General features: G+C 22.3%; 1 protein-coding gene across 3 annotated transcripts; it reads right to left on the bottom strand.

Annotated features, from left to right (window-relative positions):
- Positions 1–2: 2 nt before the first annotated feature.
- On the bottom strand, positions 3–19,013 carry LOC122497590 (ATP-binding cassette sub-family A member 2-like). Of its 3 annotated transcripts, none has more exons than XM_043604810.1 (25): positions 18,887–19,013; positions 17,018–17,404; positions 15,615–15,883; positions 12,478–12,639; positions 12,148–12,388; positions 11,767–11,934; positions 11,387–11,574; positions 10,834–10,995; positions 10,510–10,618; positions 10,150–10,304; positions 9,901–10,062; positions 9,612–9,683; positions 9,339–9,477; positions 8,722–8,959; positions 7,910–8,069; positions 6,269–6,476; positions 5,345–5,869; positions 4,822–4,947; positions 4,475–4,705; positions 3,808–4,080; positions 3,392–3,678; positions 3,100–3,247; positions 2,747–2,957; positions 558–771; positions 3–258 (listed from the first exon to the last, which is right to left on the bottom strand). In XM_043604810.1, exons 2-25 carry the CDS (start codon positions 17,370–17,372, stop codon positions 76–78), a joined length of 4,986 nt encoding a protein of 1,661 aa, XP_043460745.1. In that variant the 5' UTR covers positions 17,373–17,404; positions 18,887–19,013; the 3' UTR covers positions 3–75. The 3 variants fall into 3 exon arrangements, with proteins under 3 accessions (XP_043460745.1, XP_043460746.1, XP_043460747.1); XM_043604811.1 differs by lacking the exon at positions 18,887–19,013 and adding an exon at positions 17,845–17,949; XM_043604812.1 differs by lacking the exon at positions 18,887–19,013 and adding an exon at positions 17,726–17,744.
- Between the last annotated feature and the right edge of the window lie 65 nt (positions 19,014–19,078).

Raw genomic sequence — 19,078 nt, 5'->3', positions numbered from 1 at the left:
ACTTTTCTGACTTTTAAAAATAGTTATTCTTTAGTTAATAAATAAAGAAAATAATTCTAAATCACACGCAACCATTTACACTGGAACTGGCAATGGTTTAGAATCAGCTCTGGCAAATTGCAAAAATAATTGCTCTAGTGTAGCGGAAAGTATTGAAAAATCTTCAATACAATTGTACTTTTCTTTCAAATGTTGCATCACGCTGTACATTTTTTTCCATTTTGTTCTCGAGTTGGTAATATGATATGTTAAGTAGCCCTGTGAAAAAAACGCTAATTAATTTATTGCCTACTTAATTATTCAATTAATTCATTCATGTATATGAAAGATGAATATTTTTATCCTTTCGCAAGTCTATTTTCGATTTTAGGAATTTTAGGGGAAAAAAGTGAAAGACAGTGTTTTTTCTTTCACCCTTTTCACATATCTTCCTAAAATCGAAAAAATAATTTAGTATATAAATTTAATTGTTAAAATTTAGTCTCGAATTTAATTTAACTACTATTACTTAATTTAGCTATTAACATTTAATTTTAATACTTTTTTTGTATACTCACAACGTGTTCATCTCGATGTTCACACTCCAAAGATTTCTCAATATCCCTCTTGATATTTAGCACGTCCTCATTGGTCCTTTCAGGATTCAATTTTATATTAATATCGAAACCAGCTCCGAATTTCTGTTTCAATTGTTCACTTGGACCGATGCAAACAAAGTGACCGTTCACCATTATTACCAGACGATTGCAAAGAGCTTCACACTCTTCCATGCTGAAGCAAAAGAATCGGGCACATTTTCATTTTTTTTTACAATTTTAGGAAACTAAATATACAGAAATTTTCAGTACATTGCGATGCATTACTTGCAAAATATTTCTTCACTTCAAATTCAAGTATTTATGTTCAACATAAAGTATTGCTTTCAATAATTCAACTATACAAATAATTAAAGGAAATGAATTTATCATTCGGTAATTAATATTAAAGGTGAAGAAGTTAACAATTTTTCTGAATCAATCTCACAAAACGACAGCACAAAGCTGTGCTGTCGATACATATTAATTAATTAATTCGGAAAGAATGTTAACTTCTTCACCTCTAATATAAAAATAATTTCTCATGTTCTTCAAATTTTCCAAAGTATATAAAATCGACATTCTCATTAATTTGCTTTGACATTAAAATCATGAAATGGAATGAGATAACAATAAAATAGATCGCCAAACTGTTAATTAACTTTTAAAGCTGTAATAAATATAAAAAGAGATTATTTTGATAAAAAAAATTATTTGTGATTAATTTTGATAAACAAACGTTTTTAAAAGCTTGTTTAAACGATAAAACAAATTAAACGTAACAATAAATTTAGATTTCTATCATTAAATTTGTAGACTATGAGAAAATATTTTTAGGGAATTAGCAAATACTGATAATTTGTGAGTGAATTTTTGTGTCTTTTTTGTTGGCCTCATAAACTATGAAACTACCACGAATTCTAATAAAAAAACCTTCAACTTTTTCTATTTCTGACAATAATTTCTTTTCGAATAACTTAATTCCTGAAGAAATATGACATAAAACTATTACTTGTAAGTAAAAGTTTTATGAATTATTTATAAATAATAATTTAAGTAATACAATATAAATTATTTAATGAATAATTTTATTTAAATAATTCAAAAGTAGGTCATTGAATTTTAAAAAAGAGTTGCGTTTACAATTTTCATAAAAAATGAACTTTGAAAGGTTTTCATTTAAAATTAGTTACAATTTTTAATTTGTATATTATATTTTAATTATTAAAAATAATGGATTTAGAAGAATTACATTTAAGTCACAAAAAAATTTGAATTTTGGAGAAGTTACAAATAATTGCAGAAATCCAATTATTTTCAAATGTAATAAAATTCTTCGCAAAAATTCAATTATGTTCTTAAAAATTTTATTAAAATTCGTTGAAAGAAATTAATTATTTAAAAATTTGTTGATAAAATTCTTTATGAGAATTCAAATTTAAAGAACATTCAATTATTCAATAAATTATTTATTTTTGTATTTAAATAATTGAATTCTAGTAGAATTTTCTAATAAAAATGGATTTTAATATGAATTTCAGTTAAAATTTTAAATAATAATTGAATATTAAAAGCATTATAGAATGAATTTATAGAAATAATTGAATTTTTTAAATGTTTCAAATTAAAATAATTGAAAATCTGAATTTTCCATACTTTTAAGTTTTAACTAACAATTCTGTAGAATTAGTTTTTTGAAAAAGTTGCTAAATTTAATAAACTTTAAAATAATTCCGGTTTGATAGTTTTAACTAAAATTTGAACAGAAATATTTTAATTTGAAGAGAATCAATTTGAAGCAATCCTTCCAAATGTACTGAAAATTTCTGACTCCAGTTGAAGTATAGTAAAATTGTTAAAATTCAATTATTTATTAAAATTTATGTCTTGACGTTTTTCGATTATAAAATTAAATTTTCAGTCAATATGAAATATTCAACTTTTAATGAATTTTTAAGTTAAAAATTAAATGAAATTTAAAATAAATTAAGTTCAAATTTAATTGATATTAAAAATTTAATTTTTTGATAAAAAAAGCCCTACGAAAGGTCGTTTTTCATTTTGTAAGCCGGTTGATACAACAGAAATTTAAAGTAGATGTTTAATTTAATTCAAAAAATTAAAATCCTCTATTAAGAAGATAAGCAAATATCGAAAAAAAAAATGTTTACCTGTGTGAAGTGAGAATAATTGATTGTCCATCTAATTGACAGGATTTAATCACGTGCCACATGTATCTTCGCGCTGCAGGATCAACTCCCGTTGTTGGTTCGTCCATTAAAACAAGATTAGGATTTCCAATTAAAGCAATTGCGATACTTAATCGACGCTTATTTCCACCGCTATAAGTTCCGCTGGGTTGATTTGCGCAAAGATTCAATTCTGAAAAATTTCACATCACATTTTATTTTTAATTAATTTGTGTAGACACTAATTGTAATTGATTAATTCTGTAAAAAAATTAAAGTAGTAATATAATTTTCATTAAACTTAATTTGTTGAAGAGTAATTAAAAAATATTTACTCAATCTTTTTATCCATTTGTCAACTTCACTTTTTACTTGATCTCTTGGTACGCCTCGAAGTAATGCAAATAATTTTAGATGATCTTTAGAATTTAGCGATTTAAGTAGAGCAGAATTTTGCGGACAGTATCCCATTTGTTTCAAATACTAAAAATGACAAAAATTATACGATTAAATAATTTTTAGAATGAAGAAAATTCGATTTTTTAAGCGAATTTAGAGTTTGAATTTAAAGGGGACACTTTTTTTTGCAGTTTAAAAAAGAAAAGATTTAATTAATTTTTCTTGTACCTCTTGTCTGTTTTTGGAAATTTCTTTTCCATTCAAATACATAATACCAGTATTCGGAAACTCTTCTCCAGTGAGTAATCGAAATGTTGTACTTTTTCCTGCGCCATTAACACCCAATAATCCAAAACATTCTTTCTTCTTCACACTGAAACTAATTTCCTTCACCGCAGCAAGACTTCCGTAGTATTTACTCAATTCGTAAGCCAAATAAATTGAATTATTATCGTCGCTCTTCTTTGCAACCCAATTATTTCTAGAATGACTTTTTTGCGATTCTACAGACTCTTCTGTAAATTAAAATATAAATTTTCTTCTTTTTACTTAATTAATTATTATTAATTATTATTAATTATTTCTAATTAATATATTATTATTAGCTATAATATCTATTTCTTAATAAGAAGAAAATACTTTACCATGCTTACTGAATTTATTGATCTCAGAAGCGACAAAAATCTTCTCCGATTTTACTTGATCGTCTACTCTCTGAGGTGCTCCAGTTGGGACTATGTTTTTGATCTTTATAAATAATCTTGGAATTAATTTATGTTCCAATATGCCAATAATTATGATATAAATAAACGGAGTCAAACACAAGTACAATATACTTTCTTCTAAGCTGTCAGAATTTTTGAAATTGCTGAAAAATTCGAAATATTTTTCACACTGTCCTCCCGTACAGTTGAGATCTGAAAAATTTGAATTTAAAAAGAAAATTATAAATTATTAAATTCGAAAATAATGTTCTCTCATTGAGAACAAAATTCAAAGAATAGGTAAATTTAAAAAACTGTACTTTTAATAAATAAGTAATCAAATCAATGAGTAAACAAACAAATAAATAAACTAGATACATAAAAGAATCTATAATAAATGAGAAACAAGTATTGAAAAGCTAATAGATCCAATTTTCAAAAAAATGGAGATAAACATAAATTTAATATTTTAAGGAAATAAGAAATAGGATGGATTTATCACGTTTTGAAAACTTGCTCCTCAAATAGTAAGAAAAACAGAAATTACAGAACTTAAGAAATGAAATATAAGAAAAATAAAAGAAAAGGAATTGAAAAAAGACCATACCACAACACTCGTGTCCTTCAGGAGATGAACATACATTGTCTAACAAGAATTTTGGAATTTTTCGACAATCAGCATTTCGTTTCGCAGTCTCGAAAAAGGAATGCTGTCCATAAAAGAAGCTTACTGATGGTATAAGCATAAAAAACTTTTTCTCAATCAATCGTTGCTCTGCAGCTTTGACAGAGTTATTAATTGATAACATAATTATATAAATTATTCCTTCTAATGTAACTGAAAAAATTATTAAATTTTTATTAAATTACCCACAATTTCGTACTACTTTTTTCTCGTTTCATAATTTTCTAATTAATATATACCAAAAAAAAAAGATTTTTATCAATACTCACTCAATAATCCAGGCAAAAGTGTCAAAACGCTTACAATAATGTTCGTTTTCTTTTTCCAAAAACTAAACATATAAACAAACGGCAACATATTCAGAGCGAATAACATCAGTAAGAGAAACATTATACCTGCAATGATAATGTAAATTTTTTTTTATAATTTACACTATTCATTATCAACAATATTTTTTATTACAAAAAAATATTATATCGTAAATACATAAATATTACACAAATAATTTGCGAAAAGTGTGCAAAAAATAAATTTATAATTCATCATCTTCCTAGTTTTGAACATTCAAGTGAACAAAGTTTCATTTTTATTTAAATATTTTAAAAAATTACTGCATAAAAAATAATAATTAAAATTAACCATTTTCTTCATTCAGAATTAATCTTTAATAATCAGAATAACTTTTTTTTTCTTAAAAAATACAAATTAAAAGAAGTAAAAAAATGTCGTTCATTTTAACGTTCGAAACTTTAGAAATATAATTTATCTTGTGAATGGAGTTTATAAACTTACTGAATTCGGTTCCGTGAAACAATTGTAGATCGCGATCGAAATCCAGTATGTAAAGTCCAATCATGTAAATAACAATTGTGATTAAGAAGAAAAGAAGATCAAATAGATAAAAACTTCCCCAATACAAATAGCTCGTTACTCCGGTCATTCTTTGAAGTTCCTTTAATCCTGCGATTGATTCTTTTAATGGTTGAATCACGTAGAGTGCAAAAGTCGGCGACAGACATAAAACCAGCAAAAATGCTCTGACATAATTAAGAACTAAATCGGTATATTTATTATAAAGGAATGACTTTCCAAATGGAAGTTTTTGTCTTGATACATCAATTTGATACTCATTTCCAGCTAATTTTTTGAGAATTGTATTGGAAGCTAAATTAACTGCTATTGGTACACTGAATTCCATATGTTCTGAATATAAAACATTCACTTTTTTGTCCATTGAATTATCAATATTGAATTCTGCTCCGCCAATTAAATTATTACGATATGTCGTGTAATCTTCTTTGCCAAACTTCATCATCGCTGAAATAATATAAATTAATTTAGTTTCATTTCCATTTCATTTGACTGATTAAATTTATCAATATTAGACAATAATTAATTCTTTCTGAATATCTCAATGTTTCATGATCCTAAAGTTCTGAATGTTCATATGAAAGAGATTTATATTTATTTCTTCTTGAAAATAAATTTGTTACAATAATTTTGAGTCACTACAAAGAAAATTAATTCTTAAGTTTCTGAATGTAAATTTAAAATTTTTATTACTTTTTATTGCATATTTAAAATTTATAAAAATGTTTTATAAAAAATATTTCTTTCATTTGAACGTTCAAATCTTTTGGATCATAATGTTTCAAATATATTGAAATTTCTAGCTTTATAACTTACAATAATTTTGAAAAATTAATTAAAATATACCTTCGCTGATGTTGCCAGTTATACTGGTTGCTACCCCGTCCAAATTTTCAATTATCATCTTATATTTTTGTCCATAATCGTTATCATTCGAAGAGTAGAACACTTGGGGATTGTTATGCTTATCAAGTCGGAAAGAGACTTCCTCTATATCGTCAAAATCAGTGAATGTTGCTCCAAGTGCGAAAATACTGATGACGGGAATGATAATCTATAGAAATGAATTTTTAAATTAAATAATCTTTAATTATTCTCTTATTAATCTAAGAGTTAAAAATTAAATAATAATTTATCAATAAAGAAAAGTGAATTACTAATTTGATAATGCAAAATTACAAAGTTTTAATTTTTTTAATTTACTTTATTTTCAAATAGCAACTTCTATTTTTAAATAATTTTAGATTTAAAATTCAAAAAATCCACTTATTAAGTAAATAATTATTTATATTAAATAAATAATAAAATTTTTCTTAGGAATTCAATTATTTTCAATACAATTTTAAAGAAATTTCTCGAAAGAATTCAATTATTTTTAAAAATTGTAATGAAATTCTGAGAAGAATTCAATTATTTCCAACAAATTTTAATAAAATTCAATAAACAAATTTTTAATTACAATAATTAACAGACACGAATATTTTCAAAAGTTGAAAGAAATCTTTTGTAAAAATAATTATTTTCAAAATTATTAATTAAAATCCTTAAAAAAAACAATATTTTCAAAAAAATTAAACAAATTTTTTAAAAGAATTTAATTTTCTACCAATAATTTTAATGCAATTCAATAATGAAATTATTTATTAAATTTATTAATAAAATTGATTACATTAAAAAAAAATTAAGACATTCTTAGGAATTCAATTATTTTCAATACAATTTTTAAAAAAATTCTCGAAGAATTCAGTTATTTTCGAAAATTGTAATAATATTTAGAGATGAATTAAATTATTTTCTAAAGATTTTAATAAAACTTATTAATCAAATATTTAATTGTAATTATTAACAAAAAATATTATTTTAAAAAACTTAAAGAAATTCTTAATAAAATTAAATTACTTTCAAAATTTTAATTTAAAATTATTAAACAATATATTTTTTTTTAAATTTAAAGAAATTTTTAAAAAAAATTTAATTAGGATTTTTAAAAATTTTAATAACGTAGAGTGTTTTCAGGACCTTAATTTTTGTCAAATAAAATTGTTTATATTGTGGCCTTGGGTCCAAATAAACCCAAGGCCAATTTTTGGACCCAAGGCCACAATATAAACAATTTTATTTGATAAAAATTTTAATAAAACTCTTTACAAGAATTCAATTATTTTCATAAATGATAAAATTCTTCGCGAGAATTCAATTACATATGTTCAATACTATTTTAATAAAATTTCTCGAAATAGTTCAATTATTTTTAAAAGTTTTAAAAAAATTCTTCGAAAAAATTTAATTGTTTTCAAATTTTTTGATAAAATTCTTCGCCGGAATTCAATAATTGTCAATACATTAATTTTAAAGTTCGGAACATTTAAAAAGTTAGGAAACAATAAAGCAAACGACTAACGTCAAACTGTGAACAGATTACCAGAATAAAACGATTATTAATGTAGAAGAAGAAGATTAAATGCTAATTTAAATAAATTTGCTCACCATGAAGAAATGTGTGATTAAATTTTTCCTCACGAATGTACATTTTTTCAGAATAAGTGCAATGAATGATTGCCAAAAACGCTGAAATCCTTTAACATTGTCAATTTTTTCTATACAAAAATTGTTGTCATCTATATCATCATTGTCTTCTTTTGTCGCCCTTTAATAAAAAAAGAAAGAAGTGGTGATTTAATAATTGCAGAAAACTATTATTTATTAGTAATTGAATTCTAAATAATTAAGAAAATGTAGTCATTCCCGATACTTAATTAATTTTAAATCTTTCATTTTGTTAAGATCATTGTAATTTGATAATAAAATTATTTCAATATATTCAGGGTTGCCACAAAAATTTAAATTTATTTCTCACTGACTTTCAAACAAAATTTTGACTTTTTCCGTCTGTTCAGTATAAAATAAATTCAATTACTTTTAGAAATAAGAAATCTAGTGAAACAAAATTCAAGAAGAAATCAATTTTTTTTAAGTTTTTTGTAAACTATTTTTGAACATCAAAAACCAGAATTATTGTAGTAATTCTAAAAGTTTGTTATATTTCCAGTACTTTTAATAAAATTCCCTGAAATTTTTCTGATTTTCCTAGCAAATTTCCTTTTCCCTGATTTCCCTAATTTTCCTGACCTGTAGCAACTCTGATATTGCAATAAAAATAGTAAATAATAAAGAATTTTAAGTTAATAAAGAATAAAAAAAATAACAAACAATAGACAAATACAAATAATAACAATAATAAAGAATAAACAAAAAAAAATTATTGTCAAATAAAAATAAAGAAAAATATGAAAGAGTACCGAAGGAAAACTTGTTCCAAAGTTATAAGCGAAACACTGATTCCATTAACTCCAAGATCCTCTTTTTCTTCTTCAATTCTGTCCAAATCTTCGGGTAATCGATCAGTGAAAGGAACACTGAAAACCATTTTCCCAGCATCGGAATTAATTAATCGACTCTCTTCCGGTAGTTGATTTTTTATCCCATCAATGTCGCATACTTCTTCGGTAGATAATGTTATTTCCATGTTGCCTTCGCCTAATAACAAAAAAAAAAGGAATTAAGGAACTAATTTTTGTTTCTAAATAAATAAAATAAATAAAACTTTAAAGTACAACAATTTCACAATAATTTTAAATAATACTTAAATGTTTCTAAGAAGAAAGATAAAATTAATATTAAACAATGAAAAATGAAAAACCAAAAATTCCAAACCGTGAAGAATGAAAACAATAAAAAATACAGAAAATTAATTTAAAAAAAAAAAATAATATCAATTTTAAATTGAAATAGTAATACATAATAATAAAAGTAATGATAAATAATACCATAACAATCAAATAAAGAAAAATTAAAATACGAAATAGATTCAAATCTAATTATGAAATGAAATAAATGATTTGTGAAATAAAATAACCGTAATATTTTTTCAGGAACAAAGGTGTGCCAAAGCTTTTTAATTTTCCCAATTCAATTATAGCAGTTCTATCGCCAAGAATATCCGCCTCTTCCATATTGTGCGTGCTTATCAAAATCGTTTTCTCTCCTCTCATTTTCTGAAAAAAATGTTTTGTTCGAAATTACACATATTTTATTCAGTTGCTTTTATTAATTTCATGATTTAGAATTTCATTCAACGAATCTTTAAAGAAAAATGATAAAAATATAAAACAAAAATTTACCAACGTACCAATAAGATATCCCAAACTTCTCTTCTTGACTCGGGATCCATTCCTGATGTCGGTTCATCCAAAATTAACGTCTATAAAAAAATAAAATTGTCAATTAATAACTAATTAAATAAATAAATTCTATCATTTATTAAAAAAGTTAATAACTTTTATTAATTATGGAAGAAATTAATAAATTTGTATTAATTATTTGAGAAATTAATCATTTATATGAATTATTAAACTTACTAATATTTTTTAGTAACAATTATTAAACAATAAACTAATTAATAGCAGAAAAAAACTAACCGAAGCATCACCAATTATCGACATTCCAAGACAAACTCTTCTCTTTTGTCCGCCCGAAAGTTTGGGAGGCAATTCATTTCTCTTGTCAAAAATCTTCAATCTCTGCAGTAGACTATCAACTTCAAGTTTTATCTGAGTCTTCGACTTGTTTTTATTCTTCAACTATTTTTTTTTTTTTTTTGATAAAATTTAATTAAATTCTTTTAAATCTTGCAGATTAATTTAATTGTTTATGTTAATTATACTTACCATACAGAAAAATTGCAATTGTTCAAAGACATTCAAGTCAGGAAAGAGAATATCTTCCTGTGGACATAATCCTAAATCAGTGACAATTTTATTCATCTCTTTATCGATATTTTTTCCACCTATGAAAACTGTTCCCTCAGTCGGACTTAATAAACCTGAAATAATACATTTTTTTAGTATTTTTAAATTTCTTTTTCTTAAATTAGGTATATCAATTTTAATTATTATTTTAATAAATTTTATTAATAATTTATTTACTATTTAAATTGATTTTAAAATAAAATTACAGAATTTTATTTATTTTTATTATTGTTAATTTTGTTATTGTATTTTATTTATTTTATTGATTATTAAAGAGACCTGTTAGAATTGACATCATTGTTGTTTTCCCCGCTCCATTATGACCGAGTAAAGTTGTTATTTCACCTTCATAAAAATCAATGGATATTCCATTAAGAGCGTGTTTTTTCTAAGGGGTGAAAAAAATTCGCAAGAAATAAAAAATGTAATAATAAATTTTAAAAATATTAATTATTAAAATTACACAAATTAATAATTAAATAATAATAATAATATTAATAATAAATTATAAATTAATTATTATATAGGAATTATAATAATTGTATTTAAGACTAAAGTTATTTTTATTTCGTATTAATTATGTAATAGAATCGCGTGACTTACAGATTGACTAATCCAATTTGTGATATATGTTTTCTTCAAGTTGCGAATTTGAATTCCAGAAACATAAACATCTTTTGAAACTGGCTCGAAAAGTGTATTTTGCTCATTATAATTTACATTGTCAATTTTCACCGTAGAAGAATATTTTTTCAATGTGAAAAACTGAAATTGTTAAAATATTACATGATAAATAGAATTCATTTAAACAAAGATTTACAAAAAACAGTTATAAACAAAGTAATTATTAATGAACTATTGTTAACTATTGTTATTAATTAATGATTATTGGAGATTTAAATTAGAAACGTTTAAAAAATTTGATATTAGTGGGTCAAATTAAAGCTGAAGTAATAATTAATTCAATTTTGTTTCTATTTTAATCATTTTAATTACTTAAATTAAAAAACTAAATATCTTTGTTGCTGTTTTACTTTTAATAATGTAAATTGTAAATTTTAAATGTAATTGTAAATGTAAATGTAAATCATAATGCAAAAATTTAAATTAAAGACAAAAAGAAAATGAATAAAATAAGTAAAAAAAAGTTGAATACCTTTAAAAAGAAAAGTGGATGTTTTGCAACGCCGTATTTTCCAGGGAAAATTGCAGAAACATACAAAGCAAGGAAAAAGTTAATAACTGAGCCAAGAATGGAAAATATCAACATAACTCCTACGCTTCCAGCGGCAGGATAATTAATATCACCAACCAAAAACATATTACTCCAATTCAGTCCTTCCACTGAAAATAAATAGATAATTATTTAATAATAATGAAATTTTTTTAAACTAAATATAATCCAAAAATGAATGTACTTCGAAGTAAAAATTATTCTTAAATTTCAATTTATTACTAAATAGTAATTATGTAAATAGAAATTAAAAGAAGTAATTTTTTATCATTTTTTTAAATAGATAAATTTTTGAAACATACATTTTTTCTCATAAACATAAATTTCCTCGTAGAGTCGAAACAAAATCACATTTGGAAACAATATTCCCATATACGGTATTGGAGTGAAATTTTTTTGGTACGTAAGATATATTTGAAGGCCATATGTTCCATAATAAAAGAAATTTTTTGCCAATGCTCTCAGAATTGCTGAAAAATAATTAACATGTCAATCAAGAAAATATACATTATCATGAAGGTATTTACGAAACAGTAAGAAAATGAAACGAAAATGAAAAATAAATAAAGTAAGAAAAGAAATCAAAAAAAGAAAAAAAGAATATGCAAATAAAAAAATAAACGAAATTAAAAAAAAAAAAGAAATATTGTAAAAAATACAAGTAAAAATAATTAATACTTTACATTTTGAAAAATACGAAGAAATATGATAGCCAAAGCATAAAATATGGATTAAATTGAGAAAATGCATAAGGGCCACTAAAATTGCATTTCCATAATGCAAAAATGGTTGACAGTCGGAGACAAAACATACGCAGAGAAATATAACACGAGGAATAATGTAAAGTGTACTAAATAATAGTCCACTAATTAGCCAACTTAATAAATTTTGATAATTTTTCACTCCGTTCATTGCCATTAAAACCTGAAAAATAATTTTCCAAATTGAATTAAAATATATTTGTATAAAAATTAGAAAAACAAGAAAATGAAATTAGAAAACTAATAAAATACATTAACTCCCAAAGATTTTTCATTTGCCGGATAAGTTGTTTCCACATTAAGTTGAATTGAAAATGCCGCGACTGCAGCAATTGCATACATCATTTTAATATAAAAAAATCTGTCCTCTTTCTCATCTTTATGACCTGGTGAAGGCATTTGTTGCACTGAAATCTAAGAAATTGAAAAATAATCAAATTTGTTGTATGGAAATTTATTTAGAAAAGTAATAATAAAATATGCAAAATAAAATAAATTTCTGATTTTTTTAATAATATTTAGTTTAGTCTATAAAATTTCCAGCACTCGGATCGACTATAAGGATCAATTAAGTCGCTTTAAACGATAAAAGATTTTAAAAAAGTCGTTTATTTAATTCAGTGTTGTCACAAAAATTTTATTTTGTATTTTCCTGATCTTTCACTGATTTCTAAATTAAATTATTCAAAACTTCAATAACTAATTATTAAATAAATATTTAAATAGTTCTTATTTATTTCTCCACAGGAATTAAAATCTTTTAAATTTCAACCTCAAACTTTTCGAAAATTAATTATTTCTGAAAATTAAAACTCCAATCCATCAAAAATTTAATTATATTAAAGAATTTTTGACTAAACTTCATATCTGAATTAATTGTTTTTAATTATTCTTAATTATTTTCTGAAAGTTTTCCGAGAATTCAATTATTCAATATAAAAAAAATTCAATTTTTTAGATCAATTGAAAGTGTAACTGTTCAAGGTTTTTTTTAAAGCTATTAATATATAAACTATTAAAAATATGTAAACAAAAAAATTAAAAAATTTTTATTTTAAAAAAATTATAATAAAAAAGTTTGTAAAATTAGTTTTTCAAAATTATTTAAAAATTTCTTTTTGAATGATAAAATTTTTTTAAATATATATATATATAATTGACAAATTACCAAGTAATTGAAATTTAGTTGAAGTTTTTGAAAATAATTGAATTGCTTAAAATAATTTTTGGAAATTCTTAGAAACTAAGAAATTTTTTGTAAGAATTTTAATTACAAATTTTTGAAATGATTGAATTCTTCAAAGTTTTAATAATAATTCTAAAAACTATGTTTTTCAAAAAATTGTAATAAAATTGTTTTTTATAGATATTTGAATTTTCGAAAATATTATAATTGAATTATGAAAAATGATAAATAAATCTAAGAATGAGTTTTATAAAAATATTATATAGTGTAATTTTTCGAAAATAATTTTTTATTTTTTATTTAATTATAAACGGGACATGCCCTTTCGTACATGAGTACTCTTAACCTAATATCTAATTGTATACAAAAAATTAAATCACTTAAAAACTAGGTTATTAATAATTCAATTTTTCACAAAAATATTACGAGTTTTAAAAAAATATTATAATTATTATAGCTTTCTTTTAAATAAATTTGAAAAACTAATCAATTTTTTGAAGATTCAATAAAAAATAAATATTGTAATAGAATGTTTTGAATCTAAGAAATAAATAAAATAGCCTAATAGTTTTATGTCATTTTTATTATCAAATAATAAAATACAAAAATTCGTATAAAAAATGTGTAAATTAATTTTTTCTTTTTATTATTTGACAGTAAAATTGATGACATAAATCATAAAATCATTATGTTATTATATTCCTTTCATCCAATTTTTTACTTATTTTTGATTATTTTTTGTAGATATTTGAATTTCCTAAATATGTAATTGAAAATATTAAAGGTATTGAAAATAAATTGAATATTAAAAAAATTAGAATACAAAAATTCTAAGAATTACATTTTTGAAAAATATTTTAGTATCATTTTTTGAAGACAATTTTCTTTATCAAATTTTCATTGAAAGATTTTTTTTTTTTAATTTCTGAGTATTCAATTATTTTCAAACTTTACAATAATTTTGAAGAAAAATTAATTAATTAATTAATTAATTTTTCTTTAATTATTAAACTTTTTCAAAATTTGATTTTCAAAAAATTTAAATAAAATATTTTGGAACCATCAGTTTAAATACTTTGCAGTTATATATATTATTTTCGAGAATGTAATTTATTATCTTAAAAATATTATTCAAAAATAATTTTTGAAAGATTTGTCTATAAATATTTGAAAATAATGAAATTTTTTCGAGAAATTCAATTAAAGTTGTTTCGAAAATAATTGAATTTGTTTAATGAATTTTATTAAAATTAAGTACACTCCAACGCCGGTTTAGTGGATTTTTTGGGTTGTGATTTACGATTTTCTTTGTCCTGGCACGTTGTGGCAGTGTATATTCAAAATAATTGAATTCATCACAAGAATTTTATTATTTTTTGAAAATAATTTAATTCTTTCAATTTTTTTGACGAATTTATTTAAAAATTGCACTGAAAGTAATTTAATTTTTATGTAGAATTTTTTAAAAATATTTTGAGAATAATTGAATTATTTTTAGAGAATTATTAATTCTTGTTGAAATTGAATTTCATGGAAATATTTAAAAACATTTGAATTCTTCCGAGGAATTCAATTAAAATTGTTTTGAACATAACTGAATTCCTGCAAAGAATTTTACTATTTATAAAATTAATTGAATTTTTGCAAAGACTTTACTATATTTAAAAAAATAATTTAATTTTTTCGAAGGATTTATTAAAATTTTAGAAAAAAATTGAATTTTTTTGAAATGTGTTAAAAATTAAAAAAAAAATTGAATTCTTCCGAGGAATTCAATTAAAATTGTTTTGAAAATAATTGAATTTTTGTAAAGATTTTACTATTTAAAAAAATAATTGAATTGTTTAGAAGGATTTATTAAAATTTTAGAAAATAATTGAATTCTTTCGTGAAATTTTATTAAAATTTTTGAAAATATGAACAGTAATAATTAATTATGTACTTAATAAGTGAATTTTTTAAATTTTGATTATGAAATTATTTAAAAAATTTTGTAATTTGAATAACAATAATGAATTGAATATCACGTTCCGCGCGTAACATTTGCTAGTAAATAATATAAAAGAGATGGTGAGACTATTAATTAAATCAACATTAAAATATCATTATGCTATAGTATTTTAAGCACTATTCTATTATCTAATCTAAATGAATTCTTCACTATAATTACTTTTGATCTATTTCAGTTTAACAATCTACTTACATTGGTTTTCAGGAGTTGATTCATTTTTATTTGCAGAAATGACTGATCAAGACATATTTGCTCCGGTACGATATTCCGATAAGTACTCAAAGGATCATATCCTGAGCTAATATATTCCGGTCGTATTTTATAGTGAAGATGTTTTACTTCTTTTGGATCATTTTGCAAGTTTTTAAAAATAATTCCTTGGGCACTTATGAACGTATCATTAATTGACAAAGCTGCATATTTAAGTAGTAATTCTTTTTCTGAATTAAATCCTTGTAGCTCTGTGAAAAATTGAAACTGTATTAATTTATTAAATTATAGAATAATTATTTCTTCGAGTATTTTGAAATATTATTATTAATTTTTAATTATCTGTTTTCAATTATATAAATACAATGCCTCGGATCGACTTTAAGGCGTAAAAAAAGTCGCTTTAGTCGATTAAAAATAAAAAAAAGGCGTTTATATAATTCTGTGTTGTCTCAAAAATTTTATTTTGTATTTCCCTGACCTTTCACTGATTTCTAAAAACAATTATTCAAAACTTTAATAATTTTGTTATATAAATATTAATGTTTTTATTATTAGTATGTATTTGAATTTTCGGAAATATTTAATTGAAAATAATTGAATTTCAAAAAATTAGAATGAAATAATTCTAAGAATTACTTTTTTTAATAATATTTTAATATAATTTTTTTAAGCTAATTTTCATTAATATTCATGTTTAAATTTAAACTTGAAGATTTTTCATTCAAACTTGCAAAAACTCGAAATTATTTTCAAAATTTGCAAATTTTTATTTTAAAAAATGTTTATTTTTAAAATACTTAGACAATCAATTTTATTCTCAATAAAATTTAAATTAAAAATTATTTCTTAATTATGTATTTTAAAAATTTAAATATCTTTAAAAAATTATCTAGACATATATATTGATAATCGTTCTATTCCGCGGTAATCTGTTAACAATTTGAAGTTAGTCGTTGTTTGCTTTTTTGTTTCGTAACTTTTTTAATCATTTTTTTAAAAATTTTTTCAATTTTAAAATTAATGTAAGTATTGAAAGTCTTCGAATTGTTGCAAAGAATTTTATCAAAAAATTTGATAATAATATAATTCTTTCGAAGAATTTTATTATACATTTAGGAAAATAGTTGAATTCTAGTGAAAAATTTTGTTAAAATTTTTGAAAATTCTAATTAAATTCTTTTTAAAAGAATTTATTTGCATATTTTTTTAAATAATGGAGTTCCTTCAATAATTTTAATGTTAGTAATTAAAATTGAACATTTTAATTTTTTTAAGGTATTTTCGTAAGGGACATTTCTTGTTCGACCAAATTGAAATAAATATTTTTTTTATTAATTTATTATTAAAAAAAGAAAGAATATTATAAAAAGAAATAAAAATACCTGATGTAGGATAGGTCGGAAAAGATAAACAGCTGGCAGTGAGGTTCATTAAATTTTCAGTGAAACTATTTTTTGGTGCATAATATAAATAACGAGGTCTTGAATATTTATATTGAAAAAGCAAATCATCTTTTGTCTTTACTGGATAATATTGGTCTTTAATATTCTGATCGCTTCCACCAATGTCGGGGTATCTATAGGAATTTTTAGCAATATTGTCTCTAGAAAATTGTATCAGTCCAACTATAAGTAAAGGAATTCCAATTTGCAGCAAGGAACTGACTATCCAATGTCTCCTTCGAACAACAAAATTTTTCCAAAGCAGCAATAAAAATACTCTCCATTCGCCGAACATGTTGAATCTTCAATTTCTTTCAACCCTTATTCCTAAATTCACCAAAAATGGAAAATTACTATTTTTATTAAGAACAAAACAAAAATTTTTATTTAACACTATTTTACGTTTTTTAGATTAATTATTAGTTCCAAAAAAATATTTTTATAATAAATTTCTTGGCGTGAAAAAACCTTTCTCTTGTGAAGTATTAATAATCAGACTGAGTCAGAAGTTTCTTTTTGAAATTATCGATAAACCGAAGAATGTGTCTAAACGCGATTGGCACAATAGAATTCTAAATTAAAGCACGAATTAAATTTAAATAATTAAAAAAAAATTTTATATCATTCTTTAAAACTTTATAAACTTACTTTTTTCTAAAGCAAAATTGTAAAAAGAACAATTAAATAAAAACGAAGGGAAAATATATTTTTTTGCACTGAATAATGATCTAATGAATTAATTCAAAAAATTTTTCAAGTTTATGTACCTCATTCACATATGACTTATAACACTGCAAAATAATACACTTGACTTATAGCATTCTCTAGTTAGACTGATAAAAAACAGTTTATCGAAATACACGAGAATGAATCATATTTGTTATCTATGTAATCAAACGGAAATGATAATATTTATTATCATACAACTTACACAATTTATTTCGAATTCAATAGGTATTTTTCTTTTTTTACAATTTTTAAATTATTTAATTACCATTATTATGTAAATTTACCTTTTGATGGAATATTAAAAAAATGTTAATATTATATATTAATAATTTTAAAAAAATTTGTATTTCAATACGTTAATTAAGATTTTTTTAATGAAATAAGAACCTTGTAAATGATAAGATTAAAAATTTCTTAAAATCTCAAAATTTTATTCGATTATTTATTTCCTAGAAATCGTTTGTGATAAAAATTTATTTCCTTATAAGGTTTTTCCATATCGGTTATTATATAGTTATAAAATTAAACTGCTTTAGCAAATCATAAATTATTTGTCATTATATAATATATAAAATGATTGCAATTAATATATATTATTATACTATATAATAAGAAATAAATTGGAATATATTTGTATATAAATATGCCCTTGAAAATTCTTTATCTTATCTATCTTGTTTTTCTTATAAATAAAAGGTGAGTATTATTTATTTATACTTTATATTTACATCTAAAACCTCTAAAACCGTACCTAATAAAAAAACTAAAATTTTAATATTTATTTCCAACGTATGTTATTAATTATTTAATTTAATTTGACATTTTTTTAGTAAATGTATAAAACATATAAAAGAAGTTTATGAAATTTTAAGATATTTAGTAATATCTAATCTTCTTGATTTAATTATACAATTTAAAATGCATCAATAATTTAACCAATATGACAAAAATACCGGTTAAAATTTTAAGGTTATGTTTACAATTAATTCAAAATAGAAAATAGCAATAGTAATAAATGAAATAACAACTATTTCGTGCTTATTTAAATAAATCACAACTATAGAAAAATTTAACACATACCATTTTTTCTACTGTCACTACGTATTTTCTTTCTTTTAGTCTAAAACATCTAAAATTGATTTACAATTAAGTTGCAATTAGCGCATCTGGCGCACCTTTCATGCCCATAATCACCCATAATGATCGGGATTCTTCGTGAAAATTCGTAATTCTCCGTAAGTTAAGATGTCGTTAGCGATTTCCGGTTTTGAC

This window comes from Leptopilina heterotoma, unplaced genomic scaffold, assembly GCF_015476425.1.
Source record: "Leptopilina heterotoma isolate Lh14 unplaced genomic scaffold, ASM1547642v1 Lhet_134, whole genome shotgun sequence".
Classification (NCBI taxonomy): Eukaryota; Metazoa; Arthropoda; class Insecta; order Hymenoptera; family Figitidae; genus Leptopilina; species Leptopilina heterotoma.
Note: the sequence above shows the minus strand (reverse complement) of the source record. Positions and strands in the feature narration are given on the sequence as shown.

Coding starts and splice junctions, on each gene's coding strand:
- LOC122497590 (XM_043604810.1), bottom strand. CDS start 17,372: ATGTTCGGCGAATGGAGAGTATTTTTATTGCTGCTTTGGAAAAATTTT. Junction 12,389..12,477: donor AAAAATCTTTGGGAGTTAAT/GTATTTTATTAG, acceptor ATTATTTTTCAG/GTTTTAATGGCAATGAACGG. Junction 10,063..10,149: donor AATTGCAATTTTTCTGTATG/GTAAGTATAATT, acceptor AAAAAAAAATAG/TTGAAGAATAAAAACAAGTC.